Below are 17,978 nucleotides of genomic sequence, written 5' to 3'. Positions count from 1 at the left end.
GGTTTTGCATTTTTTGTTTCCTCCAATATTCAGAACCAGCTGCTTCACCCTCCTGTGCCTTTCCCTTGTGTCCTCACCAAGGACCAGGAACCTTTGCCACGTGCCTTTAATGCTACACACGAAGGGTTTGGGAGAAGATAACCCTGTAAAAGACAGGTCATGGAGAACCCCCGTGGCAGGGGCTGGAAATGGATGGGCTTTAAGATCTTTCTGACCCAACCCAGCCTGTGGTTCTATGAACTGCATGGAAGTGGGGAGCATGGCTGTGCTGACATCTCTTCTACGATAAAACCCCTTCAGCTCTTCACGGCGGAGACAGAAAGTTTCTCCAAGTGCCAAGATTACATAAAATAATCAAAAATTCCTGTCTGCCATAGACTGGGAGCAGTATTTCAGATCCTTTCGACAGTTCACTGCCTGCCTGTGCAGATTATGAGGCGCTGATGGAGCATCTGCCAGTGCCAAACCACCCTGAACGAGGAGACATCTGCACTCTCCAATCTCGACTTTCTGCAGAGATGCAAAGACACAAACTGAAGCTGAGAAGGCCCCACCTATGCAATCCCAGAAGCGAAGGCTAAACGCAGACAGCTTGGCACGCAGTCATTTCTGCAGGGATCCAACTGCATTTTTTGGATAAAATTATGCCAAAGCTTGAGATGTGATATGAGCAGACACGCACTGAAGTTTTTCAAGTTAAGAGATGGTTTGAAAAGGGAAAGCATCACATCAACCTTTCTCCTGGACAGCCAGAGAGGAATCCACACCCAGCACCTGCCTGCATTTCTCTGGAAGGCAGGAAGGAATTAAAACTCAGAACAACTGGAGCAACAGCCCAAGCAGAGGAGGCTCCATTTGTTACTGAAACATAGGAAAACACTCCTGAGTTAATTTTGTTGCTTCATGTCCATGGGGGACGGGCTTCCACTTTGGATATATTTCAGAACTGAACTTTTTTACAGGCACAGTTTCTTTTTCTGAGTTTCATTCTGGAATACTTGATTGACAGACAATTGTGATGAAACAAAACCACAGCACAGCTGTGAGACAGATGAACGTGCCCCATATCCAAAAACGTTTCTCTGTGCCACAGTCTTTGTACCTATTCACTTTTTTACAGAAATCCTACGGGGAAATAAGTTTCCAGCAAGTGCAATATTTACAATTCAGAGCGTGCAGTTTGAATTTCAGATGAAAGATAGGACAGATTACACTGGAAATTACTTCTTTTGTTTTCTACCATAAATACACTTCTCCCAGGAGAAGTGAAGGTGTCTTCATTTTATTCCCTCTTCCCAAGGGGACCATGAAAGGAGGAGATGTCCCAACTCAAAGTAGGGCCCCACCATCAGCTTCCTGTAATTGCTGCACCAAGACATTCCTTCCTCCCTGACTGTCAACAGAACCTCTGTTATGAACCTGTTTCTGTCCCCCCTGAAAGACAAATCAGAGACAAAGACATAGACATGGTTTAGTGGTGGCCTTGGCTGGATTAATGGCTGGACTCGATGATCCTCACTGGTCCCTTTCAACTCAGGATATTCTAGGATTCCCTGATCTTGGAGGGATCATTTTTTCCAACCTAAGTGATTCCATAATTAATGACTAGATGGGAGCAATTCCTGAAATACAATCCTTGCTACCTATTTTGGAGGTGACAAAATGTCCTCCCAGCTTGATGGGCTTCTAAAACAAAATGAGGGGATGGCAGGTAAGAGAAAAGTTCTTGGAAAACAAAAAGAGGTGGGGAAAAGCGAAGAAGGAATCTGGATTAAGGAGCACAACTCAGGTTCTTCTCTGAATCTGAGTTCATTATTTCCCACATCTTGTGGGCAGAGATCTGTGAAAGGATCTCAGCAATGACTCTGTTACTGCTCTGAGAGTATGAGTTTGATCTATATAATCCCCTCTAATATCAGACATTCCTGCCACAGGGCTTTACTTAAGTCATTAAAGGCTTTTTATTTGCAGTTTGCTGTACAGAACACTCCTCAAGGTACTTTAACTCCTCTCCAGTGAATGAGGTGAGCACCACAAACGCTCTGTCAGGCACAGTGCAAGGCAGGATCTGCCTCTGGGGAAGGAGCTGCTGCCTCCCGTTCCCCATTCCTGGGAGCTCTCCATGATCTGCTCAGCCTCACTGACCTCGCTGGCCACGAGGGCTCCAGCCCTGAGATCTGCACGTGCAGGGAGCGGCTGGCTGTGCACTGAGCTCCCTCCATCAATGGGGATTGGGGTGGGACCCAAAGAGAAGCTGCAGAGGCTTCTCCAGCGTGGGGGCTCTGATCCCCATGTGCATCAGTGTGGAAAGCCCTGATTCCAGCCAGAAGAAGTGACTGCATCATCCTCACTTGGAAATCCAGCCTGTGGATGTTGCAGTGACCAGGATACAGCACCTACGGGGCCGCAAATCGCCTCCCCCAGGCAGCAGCCATGACCTGGAGCCACCCTTGGGAAAGAAAAGAAGAAAAATTCCCCCAGGCCTCCAGCAGAAAGGAACAACCCCCTTGCCCAATCTTTCTCAATTCTACTTTTTATGAGGTGCCGCAGCAGAAAACTGATTCTAAAAATCCTTCAAATTGAAATCTTGAGCTGACAATGTTTCTTTAACTCGAACTGGTGAAATGCTGCCTGGCACAGCCCCCTCACTATTAACTTGGCACCTCCATCCAGGCTGTGAACATGGAACAAGTGAGACTCTGGAGATAGAATCTCCTTTGGCTTGATCACAAATCATGAAGATAATGGCTTTCCACTCAGAGAGCTTTCTGGAAAGCCAGTTTGCTTCTGAGCCAGTAACCCGTTTGGACTTGGATATCTTGCTACATGGAAAGAGGATGCCTCTGCCTGCTAAATCTGAGAGAAGAAAGCAAGGGAGGAAAGGTGTGGAAAAGAGAATCAAACTGCTGCTTTCCATGGAAAACGTGCAGAGGATGCCCATAAACCCTTCCCTACCACAAGGGGATTTCAGTCTCCACTCAAGTGAGACATTGCTGCTCCCCCTTGAGCAGCCACACTGGAAAGTGGCACATCCCACTGCCCTGAGGAGAGGAAGGAATGAAAATGAGAAATATTTCCTGCTTAAAAGACAAAGTTCATGGTTGTATCCTTTGAGCTGCCTGGAAATCAAGGCAAACTCCACGTTTTTATTCACAGACATCCAGAGATGAACTCTGTGCTAAGGCTTCATTACCATTACTACTGTCTCTCTTCCCAGGCAACATTAATATTATCTCTATTCTTGATCAAGGAAAGGGAACAACCTCATTAAAGGCAACACACAAGCTTGTCTAGCCCTCTTAGAACACAGGCAAACTTTGGTGCTGAGTGGGGTAAGCGAGGAACCTGATTTATTTAATTCTGGCAGAAAGGTGCAGCAAAAATTTTTGTTAGGCTAAGAGAGTTTCATCTTTTATTAGTCCATTACCAGAAAAAAGGGGAAATTCTGTACTCTAGAAATGTAGTGTACAATACATAGCATAAGAGCCCTGAAAAAAGAAGCCAAATTCTGTTTAATGGCAGAAACAGAACAGGATTAACTCCCAGTCCTCTCTTCTAACTTCCAATCCTCGTGAATGTCCAAGTTTGGGCAGGGTCAGGCCAGGGGAGCTGGACTGAAGGCCAGTGCTGAGCAGAATTAGCACATGGGTCTCTTCCTCAGCTGAAGGAGCACACACAACATCCCAATAAAAAGCTAAAAATGAAGTTTAGAAACATTTAAGGGGTGACATATTTTGGTTCCAGCCTTACTTGGCCCTTAGATCACAAGCCAAACCTTGTAAAGGAGGCAAAGCCTCACTCCACAGCTGCTACAGCAGACACCTCCATGGTTTGGACCTCTCACCTTCACCTGTCATGAGTTAGAAGTTACATATTTATGGAAGTGAAATATCTGCAGGAAAACAATGCTTGACAGGTGACCTTCTCCCAGATTTCTGTCCCTGAGGGGATGACCCAGTGGTCAATGATTTGAGGCAGGATGAATTATTGGTCAGTGATTAGCAGCTGGCCAGGAGCCTGCTGAGCTGCTGGGGAAGAGGTTTGTAATTCTGAGCAGCACCAAAGAAACGAAACAAAAATTTTCACGAATGAAAAATAAGGATCCAAACCCTAAGGATCCAAATTAAGGCTGATCCTAAGACACTACTGGAGTGATCAGCACACTGTTTACCGAAAAAGAAAAAACATCCCCGCTACTCTTTCGGCTTTAAATTTCCATTCTGGATTCAATGAAGTGGAAATCCGTTACAAAAAAGAACTTTCATGAATCAAAACCAGGAAAAAGGAAAACTCAACACTGCAGTAAGTGCCGAGTCCTTGGTGAAGAAACACCCAAAGAAACACTGTTCTCATCCCTCTGTACCAAACCCCACGTGTTTTCTAAACCCCACAGCATTTGTGGACATCAGAGGTATTAAAAAGGAACTTTGTTTTGATACATCCCCCCAGGACAAGCAACGTGCTCCTGAAAACCCCTTTAGACGCATTACCAAAGTCACACCTCCACAGTTCAATCAAACCCAAATACTGCCCCCAAATTTGCAATGAGCAAACACAGATTTGTCCAATATCAAAGAGCAGTAAAAACACCTCAAAGTGGTATTGCAAAAACATGCAATAAACCCATGAGAAACTCAACACTGCAATCACCAGAGTGAATCTTTAACAAGCTTTTTTTAAGGGGCCATTAATAAGCCAGGAAGGGATTTTTGTTTGCTTTGAAAGGCTGGGGGCTAAAATTTCCTTTGCTCTCAGTTTTATGACTCCCTGTTCTGCCCAGGGGAGGTGACAGCCAGGCCCAGACTGTCACATCCCACCCTGGGAATGCAGCTGCACATCCAGCTTTTCCAGAGGAAGCTCCTCTACACCAGGGAATTCTCACCTGCCCAGCTGTGAGAGCATCCAACTCACACTGCTCCTGAATGCTGCAAATCAGGCAAGGAAATCAAATAAACAGCTCGTGGTGGACAGAAAATGCTCTAAAAACTGCTGCTACTGGAAAAAACAGATGCTGTTTTAAAGAGCTCCTCCACAGTTCTATTTCCTAGAAATCCAATTTAAGGAGAAAAGATCATTATACAAGTCTGTGAGTGCAGCACCAGCCCTGATGAGTTTTGGTCATATCCAAGTCATCTGTCAAGAAAATTACACAAGGAGCTTAAACACAACTTGCTGAACCAATTTGTTGAATTCCCAAGTTATTACTGTGGATGCAAAGTTGTGCTACATGTAATTCACTGAAAATGTTTCTATCCCTAAATATAAAGATGGTAATTTTATATAAAGCTTACCTAAAGTTCTGTGCCAAATCTAGATGAGGAGCTTCCACGGAGCTGAAATGAAAAAAGCACTGATTTCAGAGGGAAAGTTAAAGCAATAAACAGACCATCCTGCAGCATTCCAGACAGAATTTTCAACTCCTCTTCTGCACAGACCAATAACTGCACTGCAGACCTGATCAGCTGCACACGAACTTTGTCTGAACATGACTTATCTGCTTGGAAGAAGGAACCAGCCAAAGATGCAAATCCCTGTAAAGGGAAGCTGGAACTTCAAGATACCTGGAACAAGTAACTGTTAAACAATCCCATCTTACCTGGAAAATAGGGAAAAGCAATCCCAGAACTCTAACACTCTGTTATGCCTTCCTCTTATGTGAGAACACAGCAGAAAGATTGTAAAAATAAAACACAAAGAGACAAACCCCAACATCTCCAAACCGAAACCAAAACCAAAAACCCCCCAAATCAACAAAGCAAACAAACCAACCAACCAAACCACCCAAACCCAAGAATCCCCCAAATCCCCAGCACAGGACCCACTTTTGAAGATGCCACTAGTGAAAATTCGTAGTTCCAGCACTTTTCTCATTGTATCACAGTGCCTCTACTGCAATTAAGTAGCAAGAGAGCATCAAACTCTCAGGATTAGTTACAACTGGAAAAAGAAATAAAACAAAATGGATTTGTCTGCAGTGCAGACAGGGCTGCAATTGTCACTGTGACAAAAAAATATTAACAGAATCATGGTAAGAGATGAACAAAAGATGACCCTTAACAAACTGAAGTAATGGGTTTCACTAACTAAACCTGTGTGACTTTTGTTGAGGATCAATTCTGTCAATCTCCTTTTCAGACCTGCAGCTGACCAGCTCTATTACTCGAAATATTTCTTTTTGAGGGAAGCAGTAACAACATAGTCCATGATTTCTGAACCTTGCCCATTAATGGTCACTGCTGTTCACACCACAGGTGGAAATTCACCATCATTAGTAATATTTATTAAGATAATGGGATTTCTTAACGTTCACACAGCCTCTCTAGCATTCGGCCAAGAGCTGATGCTGTCACCTGACACAACAGCAAGGTCTCCACCTCTCAGCTTTGGAAGAGCCATTCCCAGTCCCTTAATGAAGTTGACGAGCAGGGAAAATCCCCAGTTGTGTGTCTTTCTCTCTGGACAAGGCACAGAGCTTGCCCAGGAGTGTATTCCACCCTCCCGCTGACCAGGCTCTGCCAGGAACCCCCAGGGAGCTCCGTGCAGACACAGCCGCACTGGGGAGAGAAGGAGCTCCAGGAACTCCTGCTGGGGGAATTAGGGAAGAGCAACCAGGGAATCAAAAACGGCATCAAGGGTTTGCTCTCCACGAATTCCCCCGGAAAACCAAACCTGGGGTTGAGTTTGGAGCCAGCTGGGGGTCGGGCTCTGCTCCCAAGGAACAAGTGACAGCACAAGAGGCCTCAGGTTGTGCCAGGGGAGGTTCTAATGGATATCAGGGGAAAAAAAAAGGTCTTAAGCAAAAGCCCCGGCACAGCTGCTCAGGGCAGTGCTGGAGTCCCCATCCCTGGGGGATTTGGAAGTCCGGTGGATGTGGCACTTGGGGACGTGGGTCAGTGGTGGCCTTGGCAGTGCTGGGGGAACTCCAAGGTCTCACAGGGCTTTCCCAACCTCACAGACTCTGTGACTCTCAGTGAAGCTGTGGCTGGCCACTGAAAGCACCAGTGCTACAAAGGGAAAAGCCACGGGGGAAAGTCTCTGTGGCTGGGAGAGGGCCACTCAGTGCTGGGGGACACCTGGTGTCCACTGGGATCCTGAACCCCATGGCACAAATCCATGGAGACAAGGGAGGCCTCAGAACCAAACACTCCTTCTCTGCACTGAAGCTGGACAGAACTCCCTGCCCTCCTTGTCCAAGTCCTTTGCAGACAGACAAGAAAGAGATTTTTTTCTGTAGTCAATATGATCTAGAAATAATTTATCAACTGACTCCAGCTCCAGGGTATTTTCTTCCCAGGACTTTCTCTCTCCCTTCAACCCTTACAGTCACCTCAAATCACAGAAGGGAACAGGCAAAAGAGGTTCTCCCTTTCCTTTTATTCTCCCTTTCTTTTAAATATAAAATTGATCAAGATTAAAAGAGATGACTGAAGACACTTGAAGAGGCAATTAAAGCTAAATACTAACTAAAATATGTATCTGCAAACTCTTTTCTGTTTGTTTGGGGTTCTTTTCATGCTTTTCACCTTACGATTCAGCAGCTCTCTGAAGCAGAGGAACTGAATGAGGAGAAGACTTTGCTAAGTCCATCCCAAGGGAGGGTCTTTAGCCACTGAGAAGTGCAAGTGGATTATAAAATTTTGCCAACAGGAGCAGAAGGCTGGAAGGACCCCCTTGACTCTCTTGGCAAGAAAACAGCAGGAGAATATTGCAAACAAATTCTCCTTGCAGAAAATCATTTATCAGAGGAAAACTGGAAAAATTTAAGGTTATTACACAGAAACTGCATTATCTTGATTCCTCTGGTTACTGTTCTGCAGAGTCCTCTGAAAAGGCAGGAAACTGAGAATGGAACTGGGTATTAGATCCCATTAAACCTAAGCTCCTGCCTTCCACACTGGAAAATGCATTGAGGAAGGACGTGGAAGAAGAATACGTTGTTCCTAAGGGCAAAAGTAAATCCAGAGAGGTGTTGGGGAGCAGTTGGGCATTCTGGCACCACCAAACACCTGGGAAATTCCTTAATAAAACAGATTTTCAAACTAGTGGTGAAAGGCAACTCTGTGGGTCTGTAACTGTGTCCTAGAAACAGATCGGGAAGTGTCACACAGAAGAGGGCCCCTTGAAATCCTTAAAAAAAAAAAAAACCAAAAAAACCACAAAGAAATAAAACCATTAAAGTTGAGATGCTGGAGAAAAGTCATGGCAGGCAGCAAAAGCAGCCCCTGTCTCCCTGGGAGAAGCCCAGCTGTGTATCAGGCTCACCTGGTGGGGCACAAGGAGACGTAGAGCAGGATGAGCAGCACTGCTCCCACCACGGTCGCCAGCAGGGATCTCATCCAGGAGCTGAGCTGGCAGAAGTTACAGTACTGCACAATGGTGATGAGAATGGCACAACACATGAACATGGTGTACTGCAACAGAGAGAGACAGGGCGTTAGCAGCTGCCCAGGGCCCTGCCACGCATCCACACCGGCAGGGAAAGGGGCATGGGGAGGAGGGGATAATTCCGCCCGGATGATGGGCACAGGGAGTTGATCCCACGTGAAGATGGACATCTTCCCTTCCAGGAGCGAGGAAACCTTTAGCATTGGTGGTTTGTCACCTCTTCTCCTAGATGGGTTTTTTTTATCACAGCCCCGTTATTTCGGCGATGTCCAGAGCCTCCAGCTTACCTCGGCTAAAAGCTCAGTGCCTCTTCTCATTCAAAAAAAGGGAAAAAAAAAGAAGGTGAAAATTCGTGGCAAGCCCCTCTCCACTGCTGGAGTTAGACCCTGCCTGCTTTACACTGAATATCAAAATTCCACTGCATTGGAAATGCAGAGTGCAATTTCACCCACCTGCCTGCTTTTAAAAACACTTCTCAGAGGACATTCTCACACTGCCCTGTAACAGCTGAACCCAGGGAAGGAGAGCTCTGCCCCGGCACCTAAAGGCAGCTTCAGTCACCGCCAACTCACACCTGGAAACACGACCACTTGGGGCAGCTTGAAAGGACAAGTTCACGTTCTCTCTTCCAAATGCCTCACCTCAAAACCCCTTTAGCTCTGCACAACTTTACTGGATAAAGGAAAGGAAGTGCAGGGCAGATGCACCGCCCAGAGCACCCACATTTCCCAGGTACAACCTTACAGCGCTCAAAACTCTCAAGTGTGCCAACGATGCGCCAATTCTGGTTTCCCAAGAATATTCACGACCATCCAAGCTAAGCCAGACTCCACGCTTGGATTAAGGAGCTCTGGTCTAGCTTTATGCTGTGTTTTACAGCATGAAACGATCATTCTCTCCCCTTCTCTCTCCCTTTAGGTGTGGTGTGCAGCTGAAGCGCAGACTCTGCAGCCTGGCAGTCCTGTGGCATAACAAACAAGCATGTGATTGAGAGCAGACACAGCAAATGGGAAAAATCCTTACATAATTCACCATTTTTAAACCACAATCAACAATTGTTGGGTTTTTAAAATGACTTAAAAACTGAAAAAAAGGAATTTCAGGCTTGTCCATTAAAAACCATACTTATTTTCCCCCCATTTCAGGTCTCCTAAAGTGGCAGAGCACTGGTTCTCACTCCAAGTGATGCCCCAGCCTGAAGCCAGCCTATAGAGGGTCAGGATGTGCTGGATTTTACTATGGATGCATGGCTTTGGAAAGTTTTTTTTTCTTTTTTTTTTTTTAATGGCTGTTTTTGTTAATTTTCGTTTTAATTATTTTATATCCAGGGAGGCTATAAAATGCTATGAATAAAAAAAAAACTTTGCAAAACCATGTCATAGTAAAGGAGGACACTTACCTGACCCTCTATAGATTGACTCCATTTCCTAGAGCTCCACGAGTGTGGAAACATTGAGTACAAGCTGAGTTGGGACATCTCTTGAAGAGTGAGCTCACAGCCCCATGACTCTGGAGCACCTGCAAGAGGAAAGAAAGCAAAGCTCATTCTCAGTTTGGTGATGAAAATCCCCATTTTACTACTGCTGCCTGAAGGGATTCGACTCAACCTGACCTGCTGTATTGAGAACACACTCATAAAGTGGTTCCAAATCTGAAATATTTGGAGAGATGATCAAGGATGGTGATGAATGGGATGGTATCAAAATCAATTTGACAGATTTGAGAGATTTGACGGTTTCCAGCTCCCTTCCCTCGAGGAAAGAATTCCTATGGTTAGTTTACTGATAATCATGCAAGGGAGAGACCATCATTAGACTGAATGAACAAACAAATCAATTTACAGCTTAAAAATTCTTAACTAAAGTTCCAACAGGTAGAGGCTGCAGAATGATCTTCAGCATGGGACGGAACAGAGTGTCAGCCACACCCTCCTGTGACTGTGATAACCACGGCATGTGTGTTTAAATCGGCAAGGACCAAAAAATGTGTGGTGACAAGTTCCCAGGGAACAAACATTCCCCAGCAGCCAGGAATAAGCTGTGATAGGAAGAGAAGAGGATCTGGTCATTACCTACATCCAGGGCCCTGAAATAGCAAGAGCTCTGTGAAACAGAATTCCCTGAAGACTCTGGAAAGGAAGGATTGCACTGTGCTGCCTATGAGAAATCTGCAGAGAAACAATCTTTCATCTCCAGCTTGAGGCCATTTTATTCACAGTTTTTAAGCCTTGATTTTATGCTACAGTTGGCTTTTAAATTAAACTGTTCTTCCCCCTCCTCACTGCTGCCCATGGCAGGGGGCTGGAACAAGAGGTGCCTTCCAACCCAAACCATTTCTGTTTAACCCCTTGTTCTCTCCTTCTGAGTGCTCTGAATAACAGAGACACCAAATTCCCTATGGATCTCTGTGTCTGGGTTAAATATGCCAATTTCTTTCCATTCCTTTGCAGAAGGCAGTTACTGCACTCCTTTAACCATTCCCACAGGCCCTGCAATGGCCATTTCTAGGTTCCTTCATCTCACTCTGCAAAGCCAAAACACCCCTCACTAATCCTGTTTTCACTGTTAAGGTTCACTGATAGAGCTTCTCTGACTCCAAACTCCAAATCCAGCCCAGGACGATAATCCTGAGATAAAGACTTGCATTATCTCAAAAAAAAAAAAAAACCATCCTGCAGAAGTGCTTGGTCTAAGAGCAAAAAAGTATGCAAGCAGCAGGAATTTCTAGGTATCCTCTCCTCTTTTGTCTGAGAGTTTTCACCGTGGCAGTGTTTACATAACAGACTAGGAATTCCATCATCCACAAAGCCCCATCCCTCCGAGGGATCTGTATCAAACAGATGTAAAGCAGGAGGGAGGTGGAGGGAGGCAGGCAAGCACCAAGCTTTGCTAGCTCCAAAGCGTCACATTACGGAAGGGAATTCAACAACTTACATGTATATTTGTTTCAAAATCAGAGGTGAAGTGTGAAAAAACTGCAAGAGCTGGGAGAGAAACCAGGATTGCACCGAAGAAGTGTCGAGGCAGCCAGCCAGATATCAGCTCCAGGAGACGCTTGGTGCAAGTCATCACCTCCTCCAGGAAGAACGCCATCCTGGAACACAGCAAAGCAGCGATCCGGGCATTAATGGCAGCACATCGCCTTGTACCTCTCACTTAGCTGTAATAACACAGCTTCAAAGCCAGCACTTAGGCTCTGTGAGCAACCAAGGTGCCACAGCACCTGCTGCTGATTGCAGGGGACAATCCAGCCTGGCCGCCAGTGTCTGCTCCGGTGAGGAGGGGCAGCAAAGGGAGAGAGGGAGAGCCTTGGCACGGTGGCTTTGAGGAAGCCAACTGGAAGCCAAACTTCACTTCCTTGGAAGGTTAAGCAGAGGGAAGGCTTCTCTCCATTCGTAAATAAAGCAGGCACGGAGAGAGGAAAACTTTTCCAAGTTAAAGTTACCGAAAATAACACCAGGAACGTTCGAGGAGCGGGGCAGCTGCGGCACCCATCACGCTGCAACCCAAACCAGTTCACCCGGTCGCAACCAGGCGGTCTGCAGGCAGCTCCGTTCCCTGTCATTAGGGAAGGGGAAGGGGAGCGTGGGCTGGCAGCCTGGCAGGAGCTGAGCTGAGCTGAGCTGAGCTGGAGGAGCTGAGCCCCGGGAGGCCAGCTGGCACCCGCCCGCTCCTCGCGGCACCGCGCGCCCGGCTGGATCCCACCAGCCGCGGGAAGGAACGGCTCTCGCCTCGAGCTGCCGAGAAAACCGCGGCCCCAACCTGTGAAGAGCTGAAGGAGCCAAGTGGGAGAGCTCTGGAGAGCAGCTTACCGGAGATGCCTCTCAAATGAGAGCAGCTCTAATTGCGAAAATGAATAAGGGAAGGTAAAAGGATGCTCAATGCTCCAGGGCATTGCATAGAAAACTAGTATTTATCCACAGAAATAAATCCTTGGGATAACTTCCTTCTCAAAGCTCAACATTAGTCACTTGAGAAAAATTGCAACTGCTGTTCAAGTGCCTAATTATTTTTAAGAAGACTTAAAAAGGTGGTGTAGCACAGTTAGCTGCATCCAGAGCCATTAATGGCATTGTGAGGAGTTATCAGACTCAGGCCTGGCAGGTAATTCTGGACTACAGAACCCAAAAAGTACAGAATCACACTGTTTATTTGGACAGAGACGCTCAGAACCAAACCCCCCCCCAAAAAACACACACTAAATGTGACATTCCCAGTCTCCAAAGTCACATGAATTACCCCATATCACCTATATCTCTAAAAAGAGAAAAGATTCACCCATTTTTAACCCTGTTGTCTGAAATACAAGGTTTTATATCGGATGAAAGCCTGACACGGACCGAGGTGAATTTAAATTTCTTTATGCCAGTTTGACACTCATTCCACACCTTTAAATATAACTTGTTTGTGAATGAGATTTTAATTTTCTGGTCTGGAATTCTGTGACTTGCAACCACCGGTATTTTGTGAAGCATAAAGAACTCTTCTCTAATTGCACGTGTTAAAATCTGTAAATTATACTTAAATTCATGGAAGAAGAGGAATTTGGGAGGATGGAATACCTTGTAATTCATCGGGAGCCCACGAGAGGGTGCTCACAGATCTGCCAGCTCCCAGTTTAATGGCCTTCCATTCACACCAAAAATTTAACTGTATTCCATCAGAATACAGAATTTCCAGCAAAGCACTGAAATTGAAAAACTGGATATAAAGTCAAAAAAAAAAAAAAAAAATCTTTCTAGAGTAGGGACTGGGCTTTCTGAAGGGTTACAGACTGTCAGAACTGTCCCTGTGCTCGGTGGCAGCCCCGTTGTCCAGCGCTGAGTACGTCTGAAACCACCACCCAACTCCGCACCTCTGAAAATTTTATTCTCCCCATTCTCCCAGAGCCGATGGATTGGGCTTGGCATCTCCACGGCTGAGCTGAGAGCAGGAAGGGGGAAAGGATGCCAGGCCGAGGGCTCCCTGGTGCCACCTGTGCCCACGCCCCGGCGGCTGTGCGCGCCTCCCACCCCGCCTGGCACGGACCCGGGTGTGTGGCACACGCCCAGTGCAGCTCATGTCTCTCACCCCAACCCACACACCAGGGACTCCACGGTTTGCACTTTCCTTTCTGCCAAGCCTCCGTGCCAGGACAAATTCCTGTGGGAGCTATAGCAACAAATCCACGGGCGAACCCGGTGGGTTAATCCCGCCGTGAGGACGCTGCTTTATTTGGGCAGCCGCGCGTCTCACAAAGGCAGGGGCAAGCTCCAGGGCAATGCCACGTTCCTCCTGATGATCTTCACCTCCTTGCATTGACATTTTCAGGATGGGATTTATCGTGGGGCTCCGCGCTCCGGAATTAAATGCTGGAATTCTCCTCCTTGACAGTGGATCCAGCACAGGAAGTCAGGGGTGCATTAAATCCAGACAAGAGTGAGAGCTGCAGACAGATTTAATGGCTACAGGGCAGTATCAGTAAATAATGCAGTGTCAGTGGGCAGCTCAACAGGGCTTAAATGCTAAAGCATCTGAGCTGTTTACACAAGCTGGAGTTCAAATTAGTAACTTTGACATAAATGATTAATGGGCTAATGTAGACTGTTACCATCATTTCTGTATTTACTGGCAGTTTAAAATCAATTCCCAGAGTTCCAATCAAAAGCTTTTGGCATAGCAGCAATTTGGTGGGATATTAAATACCAGATGTTAGAAATAAATAAAGGCAAACAGACTACATTGTTTTCCCCAGCATCAATACTCTGTATCAGTCGTGTTAACAGATCTGCTTCATTAAGCTCGAGGGGCAGAAAGCAATTTCTGCTCCTGGTCATGAGGAATTTAGGAAGATCCCAGGTTGGCCACAGGTCTTGGCTGAGGACAGACAAGGGGTGATACCTCAGCAAGGCTGGGAAGGCGAAGCACCAGGAAAAGGGCAGTTCTCTGGCCAGACAACAGCACAATTTCCCTTCTACTGTTGGATTGCACTTGCTTTCTTCATCTAGATGATGAATCTAGACGATTCTTTTTTGCTGTCTAGAAAGGTCCTTTGAAATTCATGAATCAACTGAAAGTGCTCCCTCCTCTCACTCTCCTGAACAGGGCTGAACACCCATTCTTCTGCCCTCAACCCTTCACCCACCATTCCCTGAAGCACGCTACCAAAAGCAACGCATTTTTGGTAAACAAACTTATTTATGAGCAGTTTTACTCGAGAACAAGATGTCAAAATTATCTAGTGAACAAAACTTCTATATTTACACTAAATACTGGGCAGCTGTTGGGCAGAATCTCTAACCCCTATTCCTGCAGAGCCACTCCTCAGACTCCCAAGTGGAATCTCACATGTTGTTGTACATTTAATGACAACAATTTTTTTAAAAAATCAGAATTTTAGGATCTTTTACAGTTCATCTGAGCTCGTCAAAGTAGCTACGTTTCAAGTGGGCAGAAGGACATTGTTCAGAGAACATTTACAGAGGAGATGACATCTTCCACGTGCTCACAAATGAAGCACCAATTTTTGCGTGCAGCTTTATACAATTAATTTTTGAGTGGCTCTTGTGCTAACAGTGGGATCCTCATCTATAGGTACTCCAATAATTTACTATCAGACACTTCAGAGGAATCAAAACATCCCTCTCCCTCGTAAGCTTTGCTCCATGAGGACTTTTGCTGTTGCAGAATTCACGTTTGAAGTCGTTTCTCAGTGCCTGAGCTGTGACAGCGCTGTGCTCTCCTCTTCCCTCCCACAGCCGGACTGAGGGCTGAGCCACGAGAGCCAAGGGAGCCCTTGCTAGGCTGAGTCCTGGATTTAATTACAATTTAGCTGATTTAAAGGCAGGGTGTTCAGCATCATGATAATGAAAATACAATGTGAAACTTAGGCAAGAATTTTCTGGTCTTAAAATAATCCCTTTTCCTGAAATTCTGGGATTGTGCCCAGCATTGTAGTCCAGTCTCCTCCCCAAAGATATCTCAGTGGTATTCTGTGATTGTCATTTGGGATGACATTTCTGCACAGGAAGTTCTGCACTGTTTCTGTGCATAATGAGCAGTCAGAGGGAGCAGCCCTCACTTGGAAGAGGATTTGAAGAGGAAGAAGATGATTTTCACCTCCCTGCCCAAAGGAACTGTAAGGAGTGTGTGCCTCAGGTTATGGAGACTGGGCTGGCCCTGAAGTGTATTTTAGGCATTTACTATAAAGCAAACGCACTAAATTCCAAACATCCCTGCTGGTTTGAAGGAGAGGAAGGGAAAGGCAGTGATTACTTACCCCATCCAGCCATTCCTGGTTCCCAAGGCAACCAGGACAACGGGAGGGGTCCTGAGATCCCTGGTCAGGTTGACAGCCCAGAGCTGCAGTGAAGCCAAACCCCTGCACAGCCACTCACAAACAAAACCACTTTGCCAGCTCTTGACTACATAAGCTGAAAACAATTTTTCTTCTCCTTAAGGAACCCATAAAGCACCAATTATAGAGCAGGACTGCAATAAAACCTTATGTATCTACCTATAAATATTTCTAAGATTATAGCAATGATTTTCATAAATGTACAAGAATAAGGCAAAAGCAATGTCCTGCGGGGAAAACAAGCGGGGAAATGAATGAATCGAAAAATACTAAAATGAAGTAAGAATTCACCTATAAAGTGAGCGAACATGAATTTCCTTCAAATACACCTGGACAGCAGAAAGCAGCACATCTGGAAACTGTTGGTTGAGCTGTTCCCAGCTGAACAAATTCATGGCCACCAAACCAGACCACCTGAAAGAGCTGCCTGGGCACATTAACCTCCCTTAAAAACTTCTGCCCCACCCAAACTAGAGTGCAGAAACTTCTGCAAAGGGAAAGATGCATTTCTGATGCAAGAGAAAGGAACAATTAACAGTTTAAAATGACAACCATCTCCCAGCACAGCTTTCAACTCTCTGAATTTCTAGATTTTCTAAAAACTATTCAAATTGCAACCACCCAAAACCCCTGCTAAGAAATGCTATCTTTAAAAACATTTCATGGATGGCTTCTCTCTACTGCACATGCCAGCTCTGATGTAAATCCACTTGCACACCTTTATATGCCCAGTAAGATACAAACTTCCTTCAGTGACTAAAGCATTAATTCAGTATTTTTTACCTTGACCCTGCAAAGCCAAAATAAGAGTGTGAACTGCAATCTCTTGTTTCTTTTGAAACAGCAGCAGCAATTGCTTCCAGCTCGTAATTACAAAAGCATTTTGACTGACACATTCCTGACAGATCTGCAGAACTCCAGGAGAGGACACCCGTTTGCACACACCACCCTGATCCGGCTGCTGTGTCAGGGAAGTGCAGGAACGTGGGGATGAGCAGGGCACAGTGAACTCACTCCAGACAAACAAACAGCTCATTAACAGCCCCATCACCTGGGTTAATGACAGCTTACACGGCTATCTGTGCCGATCACACAGCACACCCAGGACAGCAGGAGCTGCGCTGAACGAAGTGTGAGCCTGTGAGTAACCCGGCCATGGAGGAGTTACCACAGCAGGCTCCTGGAAGATCACAACGCCCCAGCACTGGGGGGGACTGGGCACAAGTGGGGAACGAGGAGCTGCTGGTAAAAAGCAGGCACCTGCAGCCAAGTCTGCTGAGGGCACAGGAGAGGCTGAGGGGCAGGGCAGGGGGTCAGGTGTGGGCCTGGCACCTCTGAGCACGGCCCTGACAAGTGCCACCCCTTCTGCAGAGACAAAACAGTGCCCCTTCCCTGCTGGGGAAACGCTGCACTCCTGCTACGTGTCAGCCACAGAACACATGAGCTATCTCAATGTTAACCCATGTAAACCCATTATTTTATAAAAAATAATTCTGGACAGACACCATGTGCCTTTAGCAGTTTCTCTTCTTTCTTTCTCTGAGGGCAGCACTGCTCTTTGCAGCTCTGGTACATGATGTCAGCTTTAACCCCCGAACTCTGTACTTTTATCTTGGACTTTAAAGGAGCCGTTTTTGGGTGGGTTTGTTTGCAGGACAGATAAACGTTTTCTGTTTGAATTCTGACGGTCCTGCGAGGACAGAAGACACACAGCAGCATGTGGCATCCCAGGGAACAGCAGGAGGGGCAGGGATGGGGCGCAGATTCCATTTCCCTAAATGATCTCTATCAGTTCTGCTGCAATTCCTGCAGCCAGAGCTCTCTGTGCACAAGATGTGCCTTGGCTGCACTGACTCCGTCCTTCAAGCCTTACAGCCCGTCCAAGCGAGCTCCTGAGCTGTCAAACAGAATGTTCCCGAGGCAGGCAGCACTGCAGCTCTCCCTGCTATCTGCAGGCTCTGTGACACTTCCCTTACCTGATGGACACGACCAGGGACAGCACTTCCAGCAGGATGGCGATGACGAACACCACGACGGCCGCAGGCGGCGGAGGGGACGCGACCATGCCGTGCTTCAGGAAACACGTGATGGAGAGGATGAGGAAGACTGTGGTGGACAGGAACACGTCCAGGAGAGAGCTGAAGGTTGCGCTGGCAAAGGTCTTCACCGGAGCATTCCTTATAACCTGGGTGGAACACAGGGATTGAGGGAAGGGGTGAAAAGGAATAAATGCTGCTTTGCTGAATTCAACTGGATGA

The 17,978-nt window shown here is 46.4% G+C and overlaps 1 protein-coding gene across 2 annotated transcripts in view; it reads right to left on the bottom strand.

Annotated features, from left to right (window-relative positions):
• ADCY9 (adenylate cyclase 9) overlaps positions 1–17,978 on the bottom strand; it is a 90,660-nt gene that overhangs the window by 10,282 nt on the left and 62,400 nt on the right. For both annotated transcript variants that reach the window (XM_040078716.2, XM_040078717.2), the window contains 4 exons: positions 17,697–17,905; positions 11,319–11,478; positions 8,263–8,411; positions 5,292–5,333 (listed from right to left, as the gene is read on the bottom strand). In XM_040078716.2, the coding sequence (XP_039934650.1) occupies positions 5,292–5,333; positions 8,263–8,411; positions 11,319–11,478; positions 17,697–17,905 (560 nt within the window). The remainder of the gene's footprint in view (positions 1–5,291; positions 5,334–8,262; positions 8,412–11,318; positions 11,479–17,696; positions 17,906–17,978) is intronic.

The sequence above is a fragment of the Hirundo rustica genome, chromosome 15 (assembly GCF_015227805.2).
Source record: "Hirundo rustica isolate bHirRus1 chromosome 15, bHirRus1.pri.v3, whole genome shotgun sequence".
Taxonomy (NCBI): Eukaryota; Metazoa; Chordata; class Aves; order Passeriformes; family Hirundinidae; genus Hirundo; species Hirundo rustica.
The sequence above is the reverse complement of the archived record's forward strand: the minus strand, read 5'-3'. Positions and strand labels throughout refer to the sequence as shown.